Source organism: Plecotus auritus (assembly GCF_963455305.1).
Source record: "Plecotus auritus genome assembly, chromosome: X".
Classification (NCBI taxonomy): Eukaryota; Metazoa; Chordata; class Mammalia; order Chiroptera; family Vespertilionidae; genus Plecotus; species Plecotus auritus.
Window position 1 is genome coordinate 5,215,286 of NC_137784.1, and position 14,765 is coordinate 5,230,050.

Genomic DNA, 14,765 nt, shown 5'->3' on the forward strand with positions numbered 1-14,765 from the left:
CTAGGCTTGGCCATAAATGTTCTTGACCATAGAATAGGCAACCTGGCAAGTACCTGCCTCAGTTTACCCCGCTATACACTGGGGCAGGGTGAGCCTACACAATGAGATGTTCAGCAACAGGTTTGGTTTGGTTTGGAATCCTCACCCGAGGATACTTTTTCATTGGTTTTTAGGGAGAGGGAGAGACAGAAACATTGATGTGAGAGACACACATCGATTGGTTGCCTCCCTCAGGAGCCTGCAACCAAGGTAGGTGCCCTTGACCAGAATTGAACCCGGGACTCTTTGGGCCCCAGGCTGATGCTCTATCCACCTTGCAAAACTGGCCAGGGTGGCAACAGGTTTAACAGTTCCACAGGTGTGTACTCAGAAGCCAGCCCCACTGCATTGGCCTAACCAAGGAGACATACATTATGTCTGCTCTTGCGGGAGATCTCCTCTCAGAGCTTGGGAGGGCAACACCGGAAAAAAACTGGGGCCGCTCCGGTGCCACAGGGGAGCAAGTAACTGGACCTGCCACGTGGATGCCTTGCTATGCAGAAGGGACCTCTGCAGGTCAGCTACCCACTAGGTGGCGACCTCCAATGGGAAATAAAGATTTGTTAGCAAGGATTAGCCCACTTTGGTTTGACTCAGTGGGTAGAGTGTCTGCCTGCGGACTGGTTCTTACAGGCTTTACAGTCTACCCAGAAAGCAGTCCAGAAGCTTACCTTACCAAGTCTGAAGCAGCACAGAAAGTAGTTAAGAAATTAGTCTCAGAAATTATCCCCAGGTTCGGCCTACCTGTTGCGATGGGGTCCGACAATGGCCCGGCATTCATTGCCCACGTCACTCAAATATTGGCAAAAATGTTAGGCATAAGTTGGAAATTACACTGTATCTAGAGACCGCAGAGTTCAGGGCAGGTAGAGAGGATGAACTGGACCCTAAACTAAACCTTAACAAAATTAAAACTGGAGACTGGCGAAAACTGGGTGAGCCTCTTTCCTTTTGCCCTTCTCCGGGCCCGTTGGACCCCTTACGTAAAGGGCCTTACCCCCTTTGAGATTCTGTTTGGCCAACCCCCACCGCTGCTTCCCAAGCTAGGGGAGGAAGTGTTGGCATTCCTTTCTAATCACAACCTCCTGAAGTCTTACAAGCCTTACAGTTGAGTTCCACACTTAACCACCAGCTGGTCCGAGAGGCTCACCGAGACCCAGCCCCTGGGACTACACCTGCACCACCTGCATTTCAACCAGGAGACCTGGTGTGGGTGCGGAAGCACGAGCCATCATCCTTGGAGGCCAGGGGGACTGGACCCTTCACTCTTATCCTCAGCACCCCATCAGTGGTGAAGTTTGCGGGAAAAAACCACTGGATACATCGAACTCAAATCAAGAAGGCAGAATCAGAGGACCGGCCAGAGAGATGGACCATCCAGTGCACCAAGGACCCCTGAAAATCCGATTCCGAAGGCAGTCCTCCTGATCCTGATGTGCCTGTGGCCAGTCACGGTGAGTGATCCCCACCTGAGGGCAAATTACACATGGGAACTGACCCGGACTGTGGATGAGACTGCTATAGGTCATACCCCGACCCCAGGGCCCCCCTCCATAGAGCCTGACTTATGCCGATTATTTGGGGAAACTTGCAGAAAGCCGCCAGAAAGGAATACCCACTACATTTCCCCAGTAGCCCATGGGGCATATCATGTAGGGACGAGTTATGGGTGTGGCACCCTCCTCTTAGAACGAGGACTTTGGCGAACTCAACATTATGTCTGCACAGCCGAAGGTAGCCCTGAATGTAGAACTGATGGGGACTATTATTGTGCCCAATGAGGTTGTGAGACTATGGCACTGTGGACTAACAGAGATCCTGCCATCCAGTTCAAGAGAATAGTCCGCCCGGGGGCCCCTTCCAATAACTGTATGATAGGAGACTGCAATCCCGTTGTTATCATGCCCCAAAACTGGTGGGAGAAATACTGGGATGCAGGAAAAACTTGGGGACTGAGACTGTATGTAGCTGGGAGAGATCCAGGGTCCTCTTCACCCTCCAGAGAACCCAGCAGACCCAAAGGAAAAACCCCATCGGGCCTTTAAGACCCTTAGACCAGGGGCTGCCTCCAGTGCAGCCACTTAGGCCCCATCCCACACCACCACCTCCTTCCTGGAATAATACTGAGTTAACTCCTCTGACCACGGTGACGGTGACCCTTGTTCCTAAGACTCATACTTCCAAACTAGGTCGGAGACCTATCCTGGACACTCTGAATGCAGTTTTTAACTTTTTTTTTTTATTTTTTTTTACACTTGTTTGATTATTTATTATTTATTTATTTATTTTCAGTTTTTAACTTTTTAAATCAGAACTCCCCAAATGCCACCAGAGACTGTTGGTTGTGTTTAAGCCCAGAGCCCCCCTACTACGTTGGAATAGGGGCAAATGAGACTGTTGGTTCAGATTCATCAGACATTAGAAATGTTTCAATTACAAACCCCCCACAAGGAGTGTGCAGATGGGGGCACACCCCAAAATTAACCTTGGGGATTTCCAGGGACGAGGTACTTGTGTTATGTCATCAGTGTTAGATTTATCAAAATCCCCCTATGGTGAATCCTGTTCCTCAGTACTGAGGTTTGGTCAGGACAATGAAGAGGAGACAGACCGGTACTTGGTGGCCCCTGAAGGTACCTGGTTCGCGTGCACCACAGGAATCACCCCTTGTGCCTCGCCTCTGACACTGATGCACCACGCAAGCCTTCCTTATGCATCTTAGCTCATACCCTACCCCAGGTATATTACTATTCTGGGGAGGGAGAGCGGGAGCACCAGGATCTACCTGGGCGGGTTCATAGACCCCGGCAATTGTCCCCCTGCTTGTCGGTCTGGGAATAGCCGGATCAGCTGCAGTAGGCACTGCAGCACTGGTCATGGGGGACAAAAACTTTACGGAACTTAGCAGCCAAGTAGATTTAGACTTAAGCACCCTAGAGGAGAATGTACACCGCCTAGAGGATTCCCTCAGTTCGTTAGCAGAAGTAGTCTTACAAAATAGAAGGGGTTTAGACTTATTGTTCATGAAGCAAGGAGGACTCTGTATGGCCTTAGGAGAAACTTGCTGTTTTTATACCAACCATTTCGGGGTCATCAGAGAAAGCCTAAGTCAACTCAGAAAAAGACTCCAAGAGAGAGAGGAAAGGCAAAGAACTGAGGGAAACTGGTATGAACATCTATTCTCTTGGTCCCCATGGCTAACAACACTCCTAACATCTCTAGCAGGACCTTTGATCTTATTGCTAATAGCAGCAACATTTGGGCCCTGTCTTATAAATAGTCTCACCAACTGTGTACAAAGGCGGATACAGGCAGGAAAGCTGATGGTCCTGCGCACTCACTATCATCATCTCTGCACTGATGATAAAGAAACAATGATTTGATTCTCCCATAAAACCAGTGGGGAATGTTAGAGAGTGAGAATTTGTGAGCACTTCGGAGAGGCCGTGGACTATGCCCCAGATAGGGTGGTCAGTGCTGACACCAGGCCAGGCCTTGAGATATGGTCTCATGGCCCCTTCCCCGCTGCACCTCCAAAATAGCCTTGCAAGATAGAACACTGTCAGCTTTCTGAAGAACAGGATGACCCTGTAAATAACATGGTCGTCAAGAGCATGGCCCTGACATGATTTGGGAAAACCTGTTTTGTCTTGGGTTACTTACTCTGCAAAAACAGGCTGTGGTTAATGTGCTTAAAAGCGGTCTTGCAAAAAGAGTCAGGGCTGCTCTCTGACCTCCCCCAGGAGAGAGGACAGTCGTCGGCCAGCAATTAAGGCTCCTTAAATTTTAGTTTGGTCTGGACTCCCGTGGTCTTTACTAGCATTCGCTCCACAACGGGAGGAGAGAAATGCCACCGCCCTCGGCGCCCTCGCTGTGCTGCACCCGCGGGAAATGCGCGGGACACCTTCTCCTGCCTGATTCCTGTGAAACAAGAATCCAGTGAGGCCCTTACACAGTCATTCCCAAAGAGCCCTGGACAGGGGCTTGGAACTCTCTTCCCCGCTTCCCAGAGCAGACCCGCCCTGGTGGCCGCCTCACCTTCTGCGTCTCAACCCTCATGACCTGTCCCCTTGCTCTCTGGTGACACTGAAGGTGAAGAGGGGCCAACAGACCTCTTGCCACAGCCCAGCGGTTCCGTCATTCCCATGCGTGACCAGCAGGAGGCAGGCACGCCGCCCTCAGCAGGGTATCAGTTTCCAGAAACTGGTCCTCATCAGAAGCATGTCTCCCAGGAGCTTCCTTGTTCAAACAACCAGAGGTTTGACTCACTTAAAGAACACACACCCTGGCTCAGTGGATGCAGGGGTGGGCAAACTTTTTGACTCGAGGGACATAATGGGTACTTAAACTGGACCGGAGGGCCGGAACAAAAGCATGGATGGAGTGTTTGTGTGAACTAATATAAATTCAAAGTAAAGCAGTGGAGGGGAGAGCAAGAAAACCAGATAGAACAGCCGGATCCAGCCCGCGGGCCATAGTTGCCCACGGCTGCTATAGGGACGCCCCACAAAGTTAGGGTCCCGGGTTTGACTCTGGTCAAGGGCATGTTTCTTGGTTGCAGGCTCAATTCCCCGTAGGAGGCGATAAGGAGGCAGCTGATGGGTGTTTCTCTCTCACAGATGTTTCTAACTCTCTATCCCTCTCCCTTCCTCTCTGTAAAATCCATGAAAATATATATATTTTTAAATGAGACCGACTACAGGTGTTTACCTGGGAACCACTTCCCAGCCATTCCAGACCTGCATGGAGAGTGGGTAAGACTCCGCCCAAGGCCAGCCCTGACCATCCATGGCATGCAGAGGCTCCTTTCAAACCCGTGGGAAGGGAGCCGTGGTCTCTCACTCAGTGCAGAGGCTGTGACTTCCTCCCAGTTCTAAGGACAGTGTGCACATCATGGCAGGCAGCGAAGGGACATTTCCTAAAGAATGCTTCTACCACCTCACACTCGCTCCCTCACAGGGAAGAGGGAAGAATCCATTGCCCACAGATCAGATTCAAAGCTGAGAGGCAAAGGATCCATTGACCATTCTAGGTCACAGGCACTGTCTTCGGAACACATATTTGAATAGCTCATAGACTTTTGCCCCAGGGGAAATTTTTTTAAACACTGTGCTCTCAGAGACTTAAATACCTTTTTTTTTTTAATTATAGAATCTTTGTTTTATTGTTTAAAATGTTACATATAGTAGTACATATATCTCCTTTTTTTCCCCCATTGACTTTCCCCAGCCTCCCCTATGCCCTGTAGCATGCCCTCATCCCACCCCCCCGAGTGGTGGAGTTATGGTCAATTTGCATATTCAGAATGGCAATCATCAACAAATCAACAGATGACAAGTGCTGGCGAGGATGTGGAGAAAAAGGAATCCTCGTGCCCTGCTGGTGGGAATGCAGACTGGTGCAGCCACTGTGGAGAACGGTATGGAGTTTCCTCAGAAAACTAAAAATGGAACTCCCATTGGACCCAGTGATCCCACTTCTTAAATACTCTTTGAGAAGAAGCTCTTTTCAGCCTAGTCGGTGTGGCTCAGTGGTTGAGCATCCACCTAGGAACCAGGAGGTCATGGCTTGATTCCAGACTGGGGGCTTGATCCCCAGTGGGGATGTGTAGGAGGCAGCCAATCCATGATTGTCTCTCATCATTGATGTTTCAATCTCTCTCTCCCTCTCCCTTCTGTTCTGAAATCAATGGAAATATTTTTTAAAAGAAATAGAGCTCCCCTCTCTAAACAAAAATAAAGACTTAAGAGCAGAGTGGACATCTTATGCAAAATGACGAAATAAAAGTGTAGAATTACTTTTGAAGCATTTAAAATTCTGGTACTTATTTGATGTTCATAAGACTCTAGAGGCCTGATGCACGAAATTCGTGCAAGAGTAGGCCTTCCTTCCCTTCACTGCCAGCACCGACTTCCCTCTGGCACCCGGACCCAGGCTTCCTTCTGGCCGCAGGCACGCACCCGGGCTTTCCTCCGGCCACAGCAGGCACCTGGGACCTGGGCTTCCCTCTCATCCCCTGCTTTGTCCAGAAGTGTGTCTGGGCTAATTAGTATATTAAGCTTTTATTAGTACAGATAGTTGTTATGTTTAAAGGTATACTATGGTTAGGCAAGGAAATGTCCTTTTTTTTAGAAAATAATTTTGAAGTGCATGGGGATGAAGGAACGTGACATCTGGGGTTTGTGTTAAAGTTCTTCGGAGAAAGCAAAGTAGAGGAAAAGAAGGGAAGGAAGTGAGAGAAAGCGAATATGGCAAAATCTCGGTAACTGCTGAGTCTGGCAATGGAAGGGGGATTCCTCCCGCTCTTCTACTTTTGCACTGGTGGGGAATTGCATGTGGTGGACAGTTGTGAGGGCCAGGCCATGGAAGGTCAGGTCAGTTGTTTTTAGTGGGAGTTTGAGAGGGAGCTGTGAGAATCCCAGCAACTCTCATTTCCACACAGTAGGACTATAGCATTGATTATCCTACATAATAAAGAGGGAATATGCAAATTGACCATATCTCCACCACAAAGAAGGCGGTGCCCACAGTGGAGGCAGGGTTTATGTACCACAAGATGGCTGCACCCACAGCATAGGTCAATTTCCCGTAAAAAGCCTTAACGAGCAATCAGCAAGACCTGAGGCTGGGCCCCTATGGGGCTTGACAGGTGACCTCAGGCCCCACCCCACACCCTGGCACCAAGCCGGGGGACCTCAGGCTGCATCCCCCAAACAGCAGGGCTTGAAGGGGGACCCTCAGGCCACATCCCCATCTGGCGGAGCTTCACAAGGGACCTCTGGCCATGCCTACTGCCTGGCCCAGACCGGGAGACCTCAGGCCACACTCGCGCCCGGGCCAGGGCTGGGGGACCTCAGGCCATGCCTCCCACCTGGCAGGGCTTGGCTGAAGACCTCAGGACGCGCCCCGCCATGGCCCATGCTGGGGGACCTCAGGCCATGTCCCAACCCTGGCGCTGGGCCAGGAGACCTGATGCTGCGCTCCCCCATCCAGCATGGTTTGACAAAGGTGGGACCAGCCAGGTCTGGATCTAGCCCAATGGGAGGGCAGGCTGGCTGGGTCTGGGTCTCCCAAAATTTTGAGGCTTATGTGGGAGGGCGGCGACTTGACTCTGGTACCGTGGTGTGCCCCAGACTCCGACAGGAGGAATATTCTCCTATACATTTTACTAATTTTCTTTCATCTCTGATATTTCTATTATAGAGAACGGGAAAATAGCAATATTAAAATATTTCCTCTAACTAATTCCATTTTAATGGGCATGAATTTTATGCCCAGGACACAAGTTTAATCAATAATAAGTAAAATCCACATTCAGTAAGACAGGTGCAAAGTGGTTTCTTTGGAATTTTTTTAATGAAAGTTCCTTAACCAATCGATGAGCCCAGTTTGCACAGAGCAGGATATGGTCACTTGCTGCTCAAGATGACCTTTGCCATGGTCATGAATCCTTGGACCTATATGATAGATACTTCACCCCCATAAACTGCTCATCGTGGATTTGCAAAGCTATGCAACCAGGAATTTCACACTTGTGAGACTTCGGGGTACACTTGGTTGTCGGGGGACAGCTGGAAAGAGATGGTAAGCAGCCCACTCAACAGCATCAGGAATGCAGCCAGGACCGCCAGGGGCACGGTGCTGCCAATCTTCTGCCGGTCCAGCCTGAAGGGGATGTGGAAGGATGGCGGGAAGGCTATGCCCTCTTCATCTATCACAGCCTGGTTGTTCGAGATCACAGCAATGAAGATCAATGTGCCAGCTATGATGCTCAGGACTCTGGAAGCGAAGAACAGATTGCCGGTGGTGTCCTTCTGAAGCTGTCCCGTGTACACTCTGTGCAGGCCCATGACCATGAGCCCTTTCCCCAGGAGCCCGAGGAGGATGGCGGCCAGCAGCAGGTGCTGAGCGATGCGGATATCCAGCGGCAGGTAGGTGTCACTGTAGGTGTAGCAGTGACACGCAATGGGTCGGCTCTGCAAGCTGTTGGGCTGGTAAGTGCAGACCTTCCACATGCCCACGCAGGCCATCCCCCAGGGCGGGGCGGGACTGCTCTCTATGTACCATACCCGCCAATTGGCCAGACCCGTGCAAACCATGGTGAGGATCCATCCCAGGATGTTGAGCACTAAACTCGCTGCCTGGCAATTGGCCTTGTCGAACAAGGCCATGGCTCTGTATCCAGGGAATCTGCAAACCAATAGACGCTGTCATGAGGATGGGACCCATGGCCTGGAACTGCCCCCCGGAGTGAGTGGCACTATACTAGAGAGGGAAATGCCATATTCCAGAATGGAGACACGTGACCCCCATGCTCTGCTGGCGAAGGGTCCTCGGAAAGATTTACTGAAAGCCTTAAAGTATACAGACTTTCACCCTGCAGGACAGGTAAGGGGTTAGAGCGTCTTCACAACCGGCCCAGGTTGCAGAGCTCAATCCCTGGTCAGGGCACATAGAAGTATCAACCAATGAATGCATCAGCCAGTGGAACACCACATCGATGTTTCTCTCTCTCTCTGTCTCTAAAGTCAATCAAAATATGTACAAACTTTCAAACAGGCAGTTCCACTTCTGGACATTTGTTGAAAGACACAATTTAGATTGGCTACAGCCAAGCAGGCATAGTTGAGCGTCTACCTAAGAACCAGGAGGTCAGGGTTCGATTCCTGATTAGGGTATGCCTCTGCTGTATGCCTGATCCCCAGTCTGGGGCATGCAGGAGACAACCAATCCATGATTATCTATCATCACTGATGTTTCTTTCTCTTCCTCTCACTCTAAAATCAAGAAAACATATTTTTACAAGACAGATCTTATATAAAAGGTAGGAAGGAAGGAAAGATGGAATGAAGGAAGGACAGCTGGAAGGAAGGAAGGACGGACGGATGGAAGGAAGGACGGAAGGAGTGATGGATGGGAGGAAGTTAGGAAGGAATAAAGGAACGAAGGAAGGGAGGATGGAAGAAAAGATGGAAAAAAGAAAGGAATGATGGATGAATGGATGGAAGAAAGGAATGATGAATAGAAGAAAGAAAGGAAAGATGCAAGGATGGAAAGAAGGAAGGACGATAAAGAATGGAAAGAAGAAAGAATGGAAGGATGGATGGAGGGAAGGAAGGAAGGAAGGAAGGAAGGAAGGAAGGAAGGAAGGAAGGAAGGAAGGTTGAAAGGCAAGAAGAGAGTGAAGAAGTTAGAAAGGAATGAAGGAGAGAAGGTAGGAAGGAAAGGAGAGAAGGAAGGAAGGAAGGTGAGCAGTTAGGAAGTAAGGAAAAAGGGAAGAAGGAAGGAAGATAGGAAGGAAGGATGGATTGATGGCAGAAAGGATGGAAAGATGGAAGGAAGAAAGGAAGAAAGGAAGGAAGGAAGGAAGGAAGGAAGGAAGGAAGGAAGGAAGGAAGGAGGGAGGGAAGGAAGGGTGGATGGAAGGAAGTAAGGAAATAAGAAACAATGCAAGAAAAAAAGGAAGGAGAGAAGGTAGGAAGATGTAATGATGGAAGGAAAGAAGAATTGAAGGATGGATGGAAGGAAGGAAAGGAGGAAAGGAAAAAGCCAAAGTTAAAACTGTAAATGCCTCGAGGTTAAGGCTAAGCATAGCCAGTTGCAAGCAGCCAACTAGTCTTTATACTATAGTCCACCAATGCTTTCCTTATTAATGCATTTTGTCTGTAACAAACTGCCCCTGTGCTTCTGAAAGTGAAGGGCTCCTAACCACCTCCAATTTGGTGCTACCCGATTCCAGTTGATTTTTCTCATATGAAATCTTGGGAGTTTTCATGTGCTTGTTTTTGTTGAAAAAGAGGAACTTCACCCACCAACTTGGACCAGTGGTTGACCGTGGACCTATGAATCAGGAGGTCAGGGTTCGATTCCCGGTCAGGGCACATGCCCGGGTTGCGGGCTCGATCCCCAATGTGGGGAGTGCGGGAGGCAGCGGATCCATGATTCTCTCTCATTGATGTTTCTCTCTCTTTCCCTCTCCCTTCCTCTCTGAAATCACTAAAAATATATTTCTAAAAAAATTAAAAATATTAGAAAGAGCAACTTCTTCTATGGAGCTTTTCTGACACTGTCCCTCCTAGAGGTGGAAGCACCTGCCTGCTCTCCAGGACACCAGCTTCATCAGAGCACACAGCAGGCTCGCCTTTCCTGAGATGTGTCCTCTGGAGGCCAGGGGTCCTGTGTGTTCTTCTGTGTGTGTCTAGCATCCAGCACACGGAGGCTCAATAACCATGTGTTGAAGGCATGGCGGACAAGGAGAAGTGGCTGAGGAATGTGGATAGCAAGCCCTTACCCAGCACTTATGTTATGCCAGGCTCTCCGCAGAAGCATGTGCACTGAGCAGATTGGCTTCTTCTAAACACAGGCCTGGGAACGGAAACTGGCCCTGCCCGTGGGGCTCGGTTGGTTGGGTGTCGGTCTGTGCACTGAAGGGTCTTGGGGTTGATTCTGGGTCAGGGCACATGTCCAGGTTGTGGGCTCCATCCCGGTAAGGGTGTATGAGGGGGGCAGCTGATTGATATTTCTCTTTTGTATCCGTGTTTCTCTCTCCCTCCCTCCCTCTCTTCCTCGCTCTCTGACTTTAAAAAATAATAATGAGAGAAACCAAGATGGCGGCATAGGTAAGCACCTAAACTGCTGACTCCCACAACAATTTCAAAACTACAACTAAAAGACAGAACGGACACCATTCAGAACCACAGGAAAGCTGGCTGAGTGAAAATTCTACAACTACAAGGAAAGAGAAACGCTCACAGAGAATTGGAGGTAAGGCAAAGGGTCTTTGTGCGTGCAGAGAGGAAGGGCGGCTGAGAGCCTGGCTGACTTTCTCTGGCGGAAGGGGGAAGGAAGCCCCCAACCGCACTGAACCCCAGTTCTGACTGCACTGAAACCCAGTTCTGGGCAAGCCCCTGGGGACCCATGCTCTTACGGGGAGAGTCTGGACTCTCGGGCAGAGACTCGGGAGCTGGGGAAGGCAGAACTCTGAAGGCGTGCGCGTGCCAGTGCGCACAAAGGCTGCGGAGGTTGCCACAGGCTTTCCCTAGTGGAACGTAGTCGGAGGCTCCTCACTGCACTGAGCCCCAGTTCTGACTGCACTGGACCTCAGTTCCAGGCGAGCCCCTGGGGACCCACGCTCTTGTGGGGGGAATCTGGACTCTCGGGCAGAGACTCGGGAGCCGGGGAAGGCATAGGTCTGAAAGCGCGCAGGTGCGCACAAGGGCAAGGCTGACGGGAAGCCAAGACTGAGACTCCACCCCATCCAAGCTGAGCACAGAGGCTATTGCAATTTGGCAAGTCTAATCCTATAAGGCTGTCTCCAGCACCAAACTTCTCCCAGCATAGACACAGCTGATCCTTACAGCCCACTGGCCTGGAGGTCAATTCCTCCCAGTGATACCAACAACAATCAAGACTTAACTACAACAAGGCTGTACACACAGACCACGATGGGGTGCACCAAGAGTGTCCACCTCACGTTAACTGGAGAGGCAGACCCACTGGGCCACATTGGAAACCTAGCACACAAATCTACCTTACCAACTCAGGGAAGCAGTGAAAATGCAGCGTCAAAGAATCAGATCACAAACGAAAGAAACGGAGGAAACCAAAGGACTGGATATAGAATTCAAAACCACGGTTATTAGGCTTTTCAAGAATATCCTAGAAAAGGCCGATAAATATAATGAGACCCTCGAACATATGAAAAAGGACCAACTAGAAATTAAACATATACTGACGGAAATAAAAAATATTATACAGAGACCCAAAAACAGACTAGAGGAACACAAAAATCAAGTCAAAGAATTGAAATACAAAGAAGCAAAAAACACTCAACCGAAAAAGCAAAAAGCAAAAAAAAAAATTCCAAAAAGTTGAAGATGGTGTAAGAAGATTCTGGGACAACTTCAAGCGTACCAACATCAGAATTATGGGGGTGCCAGAAGAAGAGAGAGAGCAAGATACTGAAAACCTATTTGAAGAAATAATGACTGAAAACTTCCCCCACCTGGTGAAAGAAAAAGACTTACAAGTCCAGGAAGCGAACAGAACCCCAATCAAAAGGAATCCAAAGAGGACCACACCAAGAAACATCATAATTAAAATGCCAAGAGCAAAAGACAAAGAGAGAATATTAAAAGCAGCAAGAGAAAAACAGTTAGTTACCTACAAGGGAGCACCCATACAACTGTCAGCTGATTTCTCAACAGAAACTATGCAGGCCAGACGGGAGTGGCGAGAAATTTTCATTGTGATGAATAGCAAGAACCTACAACCAAGATTACTCTACCCAGCAAAATTATCATTCAGAATTGAAGTGCAGATAAAGAGCTTCACAGATAAGAAAAAGCTGAAGGAGTTCATCACCACCAAATCAGTATTATATGAAATGCTGAAAGGTATTCTTAAAGAAGAGGAAGAAGAAAAAAGTAAAGAGAAAAATTATGAACAACAAATACATATCTATCAACAAGTGAACCTAAAAATCAAGTGAATTAAAAACCTGAGGAACAGAATAATCTGGTGAATATAATAGAATCAGGGGCATAGAAAGGGAGTGGACTGATAATTCTCAGGGGGAAAGGAGTATGGGGTGTTCATGAAGAGACTGGACAAAAATCATACACTTATGGATGAGGACAGTGGAGGGGAGGTAAGAGCAGAAGGTGGGGTGGGAATTGGGTGGAGGGGAGGTATGGGGGGGGAAAGAAGAAACAATTGTAATAATCTGAATAAAGATTTATTAAAATAAAAAAATAATAATAATAACATTGGTGTGCTTATATGCATGCACACAATTCCTTTGGTTGATCTATCTCCCTCCCTCCCCAACACTCCCCAGCCTTCCCGCTGTTATTTGACAGTCTGTTCGGTGCTTTACTACCTCCGTATCTATTTTTTGGTTCATCGGGTTATAATATTCTTTATTTTCCATAAATGAGTGAGATCATGTGGTATTTTTCTTTCATTGCCTGGCTTATTTCTCTTAATATAATACTCTCCAGGTCCATCCATGCTGCTGCAAATGGTAAGAATTCCTTCTTTTTATAGCAGAGAAGTATTCCATTATGTAGATGTACCATAGTTTTCTAATCCACTCATCTGCTGATGGGCACTTAGGCTGTTTCCAAATCTTAGCTATGGTGAATTGTGCTGCTATGAACATAGGGGTGCATATATTCTTTCTTATTGGTGTTTCTAGTTTCTTGGGATATATTCCTAGAAGTGGGATTACTGGGTCAAATGGGAGCTCCATTTTTAGTTTTTTGAGGAAACTCCATACTGTTCTCCACAGTGGCTGCACCAGTCTGCATTCCCACCAGCAGTGCACGAGGGTTCCTTTTTCTCCGAATCCTCGCCAGCACTTGTCTTTGATGATTTGTTGATGATTGCCATTCTGACAGGTGGAAGACAGACACTGGGCAAAGGCTTTGCTCAAGGACATACAAAGGGGTGGGAATGGAGAAAAACAAAAGAAAGCATCTAAAGTCTTGCTCTGAAAGGTTAGTCTGAAGAGGAAATCTCCATTCACCAGCCAGAAAAAGAAAAAGGCTAATATTTCAGTTATGGTTTAGCTATAACATGCAATGACGTGTGCCCCAGAACTCTCCCTGTCATGTATGGGGAACCCCACCATGAAGATCTCAACCCTGAGAAACCACAGCCTGAAGAGGAATTATGGTTCCAGTTCTGGCTTCTCCACTGTATGATGTGGCTGTCTTCCCCCAGCCTGTCCCTCCTGCAGTAGCCCTTCTTCTGGCCAATGGACCTATCACTCACCCAACTCATTATGTCCAAACATCTGTACGTCTCCCAAGATTCCTCCTTCTCTCTCCCACTTCCCATCCAATGGGTCACTGAGTTTGATGGATCGTGTCTGGTTTCACAGAGTTTTCATTAGTTTGCCCAACCATGCATCCCCGCAGCAAAGCAACGTCTTGAAAATAGTGCTCATGGCTACTTTAGGGGCTGAGATTTGACAAAGTTCATGAGAGATTGAAGGAGCAGAATATAGTGGATGATGATGATGACAACGACGAGAAACAACTATGTGCCAGGAATGATTCTAAGTACTTTTCAGTATATTATCAATTAATCTTCCCAGCAATCCTCTGAGTTGCATATGAATATCCCACTCAACCGACAGATGAGGAGATTGAGATGAGTGCGCGCACACACACACACATACACACACACACACACACACACACACACACACACACACACACTACATAAAATATGGAACCAAATGACCTAGTTTGCAATACAGTTTCTACCACCTGCTGCCTCTGTATGCCTCTAATTTTTTTTAAATTAAATTGATTGGGGTGACATTGGTTGACTTGATCATATAGGTTTCAGGTGTTGGTTCCTATGTGACAAGATCTGCATATTGTACTGTGTGCCTGCCCCCCCAAAGTCAAATCTTCTGTCACCTCATATTAGGACACCCTTCACCTCCACCCCTTTCCTGCAAGCCCCCTACGGGGATCCAGCACCAACCAGGGCATGTGCCCTGACCGGGAATCGACCGTAACCTCCTGCTTCTTAGGCAGATGCTCAGCCACTGAGCCACACCAGCTGGGCCCCTTGATAATTCTTACACCAAACTTCAATGAAGCTTTAAAGACTTCTTGGCATTTCAGACATACATCATTACTTAGGTCAATTTTTTTTAATGATTTGATACTTAGGACCTTGTATAAAACCATTTTCTATCCATTACTCTG

General features: G+C 48.1%; 1 protein-coding gene across 1 annotated transcript; it reads right to left on the reverse strand.

Annotated features, from left to right (window-relative positions):
* Positions 1-7,565: 7,565 nt before the first annotated feature.
* LOC308239789 (claudin-34-like) lies at positions 7,566-8,210 on the reverse strand (the record flags this gene model as incomplete). The annotated part of the gene is made up of 1 exon (XM_080652616.1): positions 7,566-8,210. One exon carries the CDS (start codon positions 8,208-8,210, stop codon positions 7,566-7,568), a length of 645 nt encoding a protein of 214 aa, XP_080508742.1.
* Positions 8,211-14,765: the final 6,555 nt, after the last annotated feature.